Source organism: Mandrillus leucophaeus, unplaced genomic scaffold (assembly GCF_000951045.1).
Source record: "Mandrillus leucophaeus isolate KB7577 unplaced genomic scaffold, Mleu.le_1.0 Scaffold118, whole genome shotgun sequence".
In the NCBI taxonomy this organism is placed as follows: Eukaryota; Metazoa; Chordata; class Mammalia; order Primates; family Cercopithecidae; genus Mandrillus; species Mandrillus leucophaeus.
This window is the reverse complement of record NW_012100098.1, coordinates 604,468-614,033: the sequence shown is the minus strand read 5'-3', so window position 1 is coordinate 614,033 and position 9,566 is coordinate 604,468. Positions and strand designations below refer to the sequence as shown.

The window sequence follows — 9,566 nt, the reverse complement described above, 5'->3', positions numbered from 1 at the left end:
CCTGCCTCAGCCTCCCGAGTAGCTGGGATTACAGGCATGTGCCACCATGCCCAGCTAATTTTGTATTTTTAGTAGAAACGGGGTTTCTCCATGTTGGTCATACTGGTCTCAAACTCCCGACCTCAGGTGATCCACCCACCTCAGCCTCTCGAAATGCTGGGATTATAGGCGTGAACCACTGCACCCGGCCTAAGGACACTTCTTAGACCCTGTACCCTCTACTTCTACTTCTGTCCCTTCAAAACATGGCCATAGCTTAAGCATAAACAATGCAGGAAAATGTCTTTATTCCAGGTAGCCGTATGCCCAAATAAAAAACAGGGTTCAAATTACTGAGGAAAAGGGGAGAACAGGTATTGGGGGACCACCAGGGTTCAATGTCTCACTAAATCCCCAGAGTCCATCATGCACACTCTTCCTCACCTTGCCGTATTCCAAACACCCAGTCCTTCCTCCGTCCTGTGCCTGAGACAAGGCCTGGTTCATCCTAAATGCCCAATGTTTGCTGAATGACTGAACAAATGAAATTGACTTTTCTGGAATATGTACTGTTTTCCCAGATCAGCTAGAAAGAGTTTGAGGACAAGGATCCTGTGTTATATATCTTTGTATTCACCTCTGCCACCATCCTCCCCAGCTCCCAGGCACACACTCTAGACATGTCGCAAGCCAAGTTCTGCCCTAACTCTGCTCTGCTCACCCCTTCCTCAGGCACCTAAAGAGTGTCAGTTGCTGTCATGGGCTGGGTGTGGTCCAGAATCTCTTCAAGGCCACTTTTTGGGGAAATACTTTCAAAGATCAATCCACCAGCTGTTTCTGAACTAGGTCTGAGCAAATTAATATATCTCCACAAAAGGAAAGAGTTTAAAATGGTTAAAATTGCAGAAAAAGAAATAGATGGCTGGCCAGGCATGGTGGCTTACACCTGTAATCCCAGCACTTTAGGAGACTGAGGCGGGCAGATCATGAGGTCAGGAAATTGAGATCATCCTGGCCAATATGGTGAAACCCCATCTCTACTAAAAATACAAAAATTAGCCGGGTATGGTGGCGGGTGCCTGTAATCCCAGCTACTCAGGAAGCTGAGGCCGGACAATCACTTGAAGCCAGGAGGCGGAGCTTGCAGTGAGCCGAGATCATGCCACTACACTCCAGCCTGGCAACAAAGTGAGACTCTGTCTCAAAAAAAAAAAACTTATCAAACTCCCAAATTGTTTGGGTGGGTCGCAGTGGCTCACACCTGTACTCTCAACACTTTGGGAGGCCAAGGTGTCTGATCGTGAGGTCAGGAGTTCAAGACCAGCCTGGCCAACATAATGAAACCCCATCTCTACTAAAAATACAAAACTTAGCCAGGCATGGTGGCACGGGCCTGTAGCCCCAGCTACTCAGGAGGCTGAGGCAGGAGAACCACTTGAAGACGGGAGGTGGAGGTTGCAGTGAGCCGAGATCATGCCATTGCACTCCAGCTTGGGCGACAGAGTGAGACTTTGTCTCAAAAAAAATAAAAAAGATGGCCATCAATATGGAAATGGTTCATTCCTTTTTATTTGATAATTTTTATTGACCACCTACTATGTGCCTGGCACTCTGCTAAGCACTGAAGAATCAGTGGAGAACCAGGCAGACATGATGTGGTCCCTGCCCCCATGGAGCTTACAGTGTATGGGTAAGGCTGATATTAATAAAATACCTCTGCAGATGAATGAGTGACTGTAACTTACAAGGAGAAAATACAAGGTGCCTTGGGAACTTATCATAGAAACACGCCACTCAGTTTGTGATGTCTAGAAGACTTTCTTGTCTTGTGGTGTCAGAAGACTTTTTGTCTTGTCTTGTGGTGTCAGAAGACTTTCTTGGGGAAGCTGCGTTTGAGCGGAGAGCTTGGAGCTTGGGAGTGACTAGGAAGGGCAGGGTGTTCCAAACAGGGAACCAGCCATGCAATGCCCTGAGCGGATGCAAATTCCATGTGGGCTACGCCCTGAAAAGCCTGCACCACTGCATCAGAGAGCAAGGGACAGAGTGGCCAGGATGAGGCCTCAGAGGAGGAAAAGTAGGCACAGCCTGTGAGCCAAATCAAGATTTAGGGCTTTATTCTGGGTGCCAAAAATAAAGGGTTTTGTCATCATTCTGAGCAAACTATCACAAGGACAGAAAACCAAACACCACATGTTCTCACTTATAGGTGGGGATTGAACAATGAGAACACCTGGACACAGGGTGGGGCACATCACACATAGGTGGGGCCTGTGGGGGGGTGGGGGGAGGGGGAGGGATAGCATTAGGAGATATACCTAATGTAAATGACGAGTTAATGGGTGGAGCACACCAAGATGGCACATGTATACATATGTAACAAACCTGCACATTGTGCACATGTAACCTGGAACTTAAAGTATAATAAAAAATAAAGAAAATAAAAAAATAAAAAATAAAATTAAAATAAAGGGTTTTCCATATAAGGAAGTAACTGAATCTGATTCATATTTTTCAGAATGCACTCTGATTTTGGGGGCAGTGAACTATTCTGTATGGTGAGGTAACGGTGGCTACATGGCCCCCATAGAATGTCCACACTAAGAGTTAACCTCAATGTAAACTATGAACTGTGGGTGATAATGCTGTGTCAATGTAGGTTCGTCAGTCGTAACAAATGTAGCCCTCTGGTGTGGGATGCAGGTGTAGGGGCAGAATGTATAGGAGAACCCTCTACCTCCTGCTCAATTTTGCTATGATCCTAAAACTGCTCTTTTTTTTTAGTCTCGCTCTGTCGCCCAGGCTGGAGTGCAGTGGCCGGATCTCAGCTCACTGCAAGCTCCACCTCCCGGGTTCACTTCATTCACCTGCCTCAGCTTCCCAAGTAACTGGGACTACAGGCGCCCGCCACCTCGCCTGGCTAATTTTTGCACTTTTAGTAGAGACAGGCTTTCACCGTGTTAGCCAGGATGGTCTTGATCTCCTGACCTCGTGATCCGTCCGCCTCGGCCTCCCAAAGTGCTGGGATTACAGGAGTAAGCCACCATGCCCGGCTAAAACTGTTCCTAAAAAATAAGTCTACTAAAAAAAAAGTGCACTCTGGCAAGGGGTCCAAGTGAACCTTCTGTGATATAGGAAATGTTCTACATTACAGTTGTGAACATAAGTTAAAACTCACCAGGCTGTACATTCCCCATTAAACGTTTTGAATTTTATTGTATGTACAATATGCCTTGGCAAGGAGGAAACAAAGGGACCTGTGATTGGCCAAGGCTGGCCCATTGTGAACCCCGTGTGCCTGGACAGGGGTCCTGCGAGCTAAGGAGGAACTGTTCCTGAAAAGAAGTAGGGCGTGGCAGGAGTAGAGGTGGGGGAGTTTTATGTCACTAGAAGAAGGGGGAAGGGGTCCAGGCTAGACAAAACAACTGTGCCCACCACAATGTGTAAAAGGGCAGCGCGGAGACTGAACTAGGGGGCCACCCACCATGCTGGTCTCCTTCTCTGCCTTCCCTTCCTTGCAGTGGTGCTTCCTCCTCCTTTCCCACCAGGTAAAATCTGTGATCTATAATTACGTAGGGACGTGCATGCACACATTTCTATCTATCCTTCACGGAGGGTATGTACTGTTTGCATTGTCACATGCCTTGCTTTAACATTCATTCCTCCATTGCCACCACCTTACACTCAAGTCAGGCTGGTCTTCGGTCCTTAGCCCACCTTCGGATCCCCCTACTACAGGGGAGCTCCTAGACCACCTTAGCCCAGACCACTGGACAGGCAGAGCAAAACCTTGGAATTAAAATATCTGCAGAAGAGTCCACAAATGCTTGGAAGACTCATCATTTTAATCCCGGGGGGTTGGGTTGGGAGAGGCAGGGTGGAGGGAAGTGGGGGATAGTGCCTGGCTCATCTGGAATAGTCAAACAGGAACCTTCTTCTACACATGGAAATTTTCTAAAAAACTAAAATTCAGTCCCACAAGAAATCAAGCTTTTTAAAAAAATGTCTATTAAAATTTAACTGTGCATACATTTTCCTTCAGCAATTCCACTTATAGGAATTATTAAGATATCCTCACCATTGTCATAGAAAATACTCACCAATAGAGGACTGGTTAAGTAAATTGTGGCACATCCCAAAGTGGAATATTATGCAGCTGTGAAAAAGAGTGGAGAAGCAACTTAAATGCTGATATGGAAGGAACAGGTATTGAGTGAATGTTAAAGCAAGGCATGTGACAACACATATAGTACAATACCCTTCATGAAGGATACATAGAAATGTATGCATGTATGTCCGTATGCAACTATATATAATAAATTCTACCTGGAATGAATCACAAGAAACTGGTAGCATTTGCTGTCCTCTGGAAAAGAAACTGAGTGACTGGTGAAGGGTCCTTTTGTACTTTTGAATTATGTATAAAGGCCGGGCGCGTTGGCTCACACCTGTAATCCCAGCACTTTGGGAGGCTGAGGCAGGCGGATCACAAGGTCAGGAGATCAAGACTATCCTGGCTAACATGGTGAAACCCCGTCTCTACTAAAAAATACAAAAAAAATTAGCCGGATGTGGTGGCGGGCGTCTATAGTCCCAGCTACTCGGGAGGCTGAGGCAGGAGAACGATGTGAACCCGGGAGGTGGAGCTTGCAGTGAGCCAAGATCATGCCATGAAGATTCCGTCTCAAAAAAAAAAAAAAAATTATATATAAAATGTATTTGTTACCTATTCAAAAAAAATTGTTGACCGGGTGCAGTGGCTCACCCCTGTAATCCCAGCACTTTGAGAGGCTGAGGCAGATGGATCACTTGAGGTCAAGAGTTCAAGACCAGCCTGGCCAACATGGCAAAATCCTGTCTCTACTAAAAGTACAAAAATTAGCCAGGAATGGTGGTGCATGCCTATAATCCCAGCTACTTGGGAGGCTGAGGCAGGAGAATCGCTTGAACCCGGGAGGTGGAGGTTGCAGTGAACTGAGATCAAGCCACTGCACTCCAACCTGAGTGACAGAGCAAAACTGTGTCTCAAAAAAAAAAAAAAAAATTCTTGACACTTAAACGTGTTAAAAATCTAGTATTACTGGCCAGGCGCAGTGGCTCATGCCTGTAATCCCAGTGCTTTGGGAGGCCAACGTGGGCGGATTACTTGAAGCCAGGAGTGCAAGACCAGCCTGGCCAACATGGTGAAACTTCATCCCTACTAAAAATACAAAAATTAGCTGGGCATGGTTGTGGGCACCTGTAATCCCAGACTCGGGAGGCTGAGGCAGGAGAATCGTTTGAACCCAGAAGGCGAAGGCTGCAATGAGCCGAGATTGTGTCACTGCACTCCAGCCTGGGTGACAGAATGAGACTCTGTCTCTTAAAAAAGGCTGGGCACGGTGGCTCACACCTGTAATCCCAACATTTTGAGAGGCCAAGGTGGGCGGATCACCTGAGGTCAGGAGTTTGAGACCAGCCTGCCCAATATGGCAAAACCCTGTCTCTACTAAAAATACTAAAAAAATTAGCTGGGCGCGGTGGTGGGCACCTGTAATCCCAGCTACTTCGGAGGCTGAGGGAGGAGAATCTCTTGAACCTGGGAGGCGGAGGTTGCAGGGAGCCGAGATCACGCCACTGCACTCCAGCCTGGGTGACAAGAAACTCTGTCACTAAAAAAAAAAAAAAAAAAAAAAAAAAGCTAGGCACAGTGGCTCACACCTGTAATTCCAGCACTTTGTAAGGTCAGGAGATGGAGACTATCTGGTCTAACACAGTGAAACCCCGTCTCTACTAAAAATACAGTAAATTAGCCGGGCGTGGTAGCAGGCGCCTATAGTCCCAGCTATTCAGGAGGCTGAGGCTAGAAAATCGCTTGAACCCAGGAGACAGAGGTTGCAGTGAGCCGAGATTGCGCCACCGCACTCCAGCCTGGGCGACAGAGCCAGACTGTCTCAAAAAATAGAAAAAGAAGAAAGAAAAAAAAAACTAGTATTGTCAAGAGTCAGGACACCACTTACATAAGCTTAGACTGATTCTACCCCCATGAATGGGGTTTTAAGCCCTGCCTCACAGGATCGTTGGAGAGTTGAAATGAGATGACGCACAAGCAGGTGAAGTGGATATTTAAGAAATATCAGCTTCTGTTCTTCCTGAGTTTCCTCATCTAAATGACAGTTGGATTTCCAGTTCTTCTGTCTGTGTAGTTTCTGAAAGATAAATGGGAGGGATGGTGTCCCCTTAATGCTGGGTGACCTTGATCCCATGGTAGATGTACCAGAACCTGGAAGGAGCAAGCAGGGAGGAAGCTCCCTGGAGCCATCCTGCCTTTCCCTGAGCAAACACCCAGGGCGTGGAAACTATCCCTGGAGACTATCTGGCGGGCGGGGAGGGGAGCGGGGGAGCCCTGGCTGCCCCCAGCATGCCTACTTCTGGGAACAGGGGTTGATAAGACAAGTGACCGGCTTCAGGGAGGATTGGGTGGGGCACAATTGAAAATATTGACTTATGGCACCCATGGTAAGAGATCCTTCTCACTGGGTACTGTGACTGCCCCGGGCTCTAACACCACCCACCTGATTCTTGCTGAGGGCCAGGCTACACGTGAGCAGAAGGCAGAAGGTTGGTATTGTTTCATGAATTGTTATTTCAGCTATATATATGTATAAGTATTTGCAGGTGGTGATAAAATGAATTTCTTACTGTGGGCCTCTGCCAAAATAGAGTCCCTGCTGTGGATAATGGTGCCATTAATGTGTACTACCAAAGAGTGAGATCCTCTAAGGTGACAGTGTGCAGATCCCTGGGCCTGGCCCAGGGGCTGGGTGGGAGGTATTGGCGGTGGGGGGTTCCTGGGCTCAGTCTGAAAGCCCAGCTCCATCGATGTGGGTAGCTAGTGAGGTGCTGTGTGGTAGCTAGGGAGGTGCAGAGATGGGGCCCTCAGAGGGGAGCCCGGGGGCTGGGAAGCTGAGGGCCCAGGGACAGGAGCCCTCGAGAGAGACCCCACAGCAGAGCCAGACAGGAGCTTCCTGCACCAGCCTGTACCCACTCACAGTACCCTCTGCCTGTCTCTGTCTAATCTCCGTTGGTGTTTCAGAAAGTCTGGAAATGCCCCCATCTCAGTCATGCTAAGGGCTTGTGCACTTAGCCCAATGCCAAATGGACAGGGTGGCTGCCTGGAACTCTGTGCTGGTGGCAGTGGAGCAGGACTGTGGGGATGCACTGCTCCACCCAGCTGTGTCCTAACCCCTCCCGCCCTGAACCTTGGAGGTTGTCTCAAGAGTCAGGCAAACCCCTTCACACACTGTGCACACCCATGCACACACAGTATACCCTCCACATGCAAACACAGAATGCACACACACCCTTTATATCATACACACAGCATATAAAAACGATAGGAAAGGGGTGGTGGCTGTGACTGAGTGGAGCGGGGAAGAGCCCACATATCAAAGCCAAGTCCCATACAATCTTAGGTTCTGGAAATTGTGGGTGTGACACACCCAAAGGCTGAGAATAGACTCTGAACCTCTGAGGGGATGGAAAAGCCAGGATGCCTTAGTCCCTGACTGCAAAGATTGAAGGTGATAAAAAGACATGTCTGGCCACAAGGAAAGACCACGTGCCTGGCCAAGGAGGAGTACAAGCCTGAGAGCTGGACAGCTCTGGGTCCCAATGCCAGATCTGCTCGTTTCTAGGTGAACCAACTGCTTGGCTTTTCTGAGCCTGGCTTTCCTTATATGCAAATAGCCCGGATGCCAAGGTGTAGGGAAGCACACTAAGCTCTCTGCTGCTAATGCCCTCAAAACTTGCTCTGCCTGCCTCTTAGGCCTTGCTACACAGATCAAATGAACCCTGGTATTTGAAAGCACGCTGTAAACCAGAAAGCACTGTGCACAGGTCAGTGACTATTATACAGGTGTACACGTCTATGGCAACGAGCAAGGTTTCAACAAAGGAGCCTCTTTAGGAACAGTTGAGGGGGTCAGACTTTCCCGCTGTACACCCCCTGCTTCCTGGACCCCTCCCTCCCACCTCGGTCGGCATCAGATGCACACACAGCAAGGACGGTTGGCAGAGCTAGCTGAGGTTTTATTTTGAACCAAAAAAAGAAGCAATTGAATTGTTTTATAGCTGGAGGCATGGGCAAGGGGGGTCCCCACGTAGTAAACTCCCCTGTGGGTGGGCTGAGGGCCCTCAGGTGGGTCTCCTGCTCCCAGTGGTACCCTACATAGCGGTCTCCCTCCCAGGCTCTGGGGCAGCACAAGAGGGGTAGGCTGGGAGGGGGTGCCGCAGCTGTTCACTTGGGCAGGACATCAGAGGACTCGGACACCAGCTTCCCATCGCGTGTCTCGATCTTCTTCACAACCACAGCCCTGGAGGAGCTGGAGCTGGAGCCCGCGCCAGAGCCAAAGCTGGAGCCCAGGCCGTAGCTGAGGCCAGGGCTTGTGAGGCCCCCATAGGCCGAGCTCAGACCACCTGGTGCGGGACAGAGGTAGCCACATGAGTACAGAAGCCCACCCTGCGGCAGGTTCCATGCCCCTTCCCCCTGCTCACTCCCAACACAGCCCCAGGGATGGGAGGCTAGCCCAGCTCTGCTTGACCACTGATCGCATGGTCCACTACTCCAGCACTGTCAGGGAAAACCAGGAGCAGGGTGGGAAACAGCTGCCATATATATAGCTGTGTGACCTTGGACATTTAACTGGACCTCAGCTTCCTCAACTGAGGACATTTACAGGTGTTATATAAAAAATAAATGACAGCCAGGCCCAGTGTCCCATGTCTGTAATCCCAGCACCGATCACAAGGTCAGGAGTTTGACACCAGTCTGCCCTACATAGTGAAACCTTGTCTCTACTAAAAATACAAAAATTAGCCAGGCACGGTGGCATGCGCCTGTAGTCCCAGATACTTGGGAGGCCTGAGGCAGGAGAATTTCTTGGACCCAGGAGGTGGAGGTTACAGTGAGCTGAGATCACGCCACTGCACTTCAGCTTGGGTGACAGAGCAAGACTTTGTTTCAAAAAAAATTAAACTAAATTAAATTAATAAATCACATAAAGCATGTAGTATACTTAGCACAGTGCCTGGCACAGAGCTATGGTTTATTTGGATGCTTTCTAATAGTAACTCTATTACTGGGGTCCTGAGAGTGTGACCCTCACCCTAGGATTCTCCCAAGAACGTGAATGCTCAGGCTGAGGTCACTGTGAGCGACTGAGCACAGCCCCCTCCCTAGAGCTGAGGCCTCCCTGGGCCCTGCCTCCTGCCCTCATCCCAGGGCCCTGGACACCCACCTGCATAGCCGCTGGTGGTCTTCGTATGAATACTCATGTTCTGCATCCCGGACTCCAGCCTGTACCCAGACACAAGGGGTATCAGGACCAACTCCTAGCCCTTCTTGGCCCAGAACAACAGGATCCCAAGTCCCAAGGGGCTTCAGGGGGCTTCCACCCTCCCCACCCCAGGTCACAGGGATAGGGAAGTGGGTCTGGTGAGAGGTCCCCACACCCACCGGCTCTCCTCGCCCTCCAGCAGCTTCCTGTAGGTGGCGATCTCAATGTCCAGGGCCAGCTTGACGTTCATCAGCTCCTGGTACTCACGCAGCT

At 49.4% G+C, this 9,566-nt stretch overlaps 1 protein-coding gene across 1 annotated transcript; it reads right to left on the bottom strand.

The window, feature by feature from the left end:
- Positions 1–8,025: 8,025 nt before the first annotated feature.
- On the bottom strand, positions 8,026–9,314 carry KRT8 (keratin 8, type II). The gene is made up of 2 exons (XM_012001913.1): positions 9,255–9,314; positions 8,026–8,433 (listed from the first exon to the last, which is right to left on the bottom strand). The coding sequence occupies exons 1-2, from the start codon at positions 9,298–9,300 to the stop codon at positions 8,255–8,257; spliced, it is 225 nt and encodes a 74-aa protein (XP_011857303.1). The 5' UTR covers positions 9,301–9,314; the 3' UTR covers positions 8,026–8,254.
- Positions 9,315–9,566: the final 252 nt, after the last annotated feature.

What these genes read in the sequence shown, in the direction of transcription:
- KRT8 (XM_012001913.1), bottom strand. Translation starts at nt 9,300, where the DNA reads ATGCAGAACATGAGTATTCATACGAAGACCACCAGCGGCTATGCAG. An exon ending in GACCACCAGCGGCTATGCAG is followed by an intron (nt 8,434 to 9,254) that starts GTGGGTGTCCAG and finishes GTCCCGCACCAG; the next exon opens with GTGGTCTGAGCTCGGCCTAT.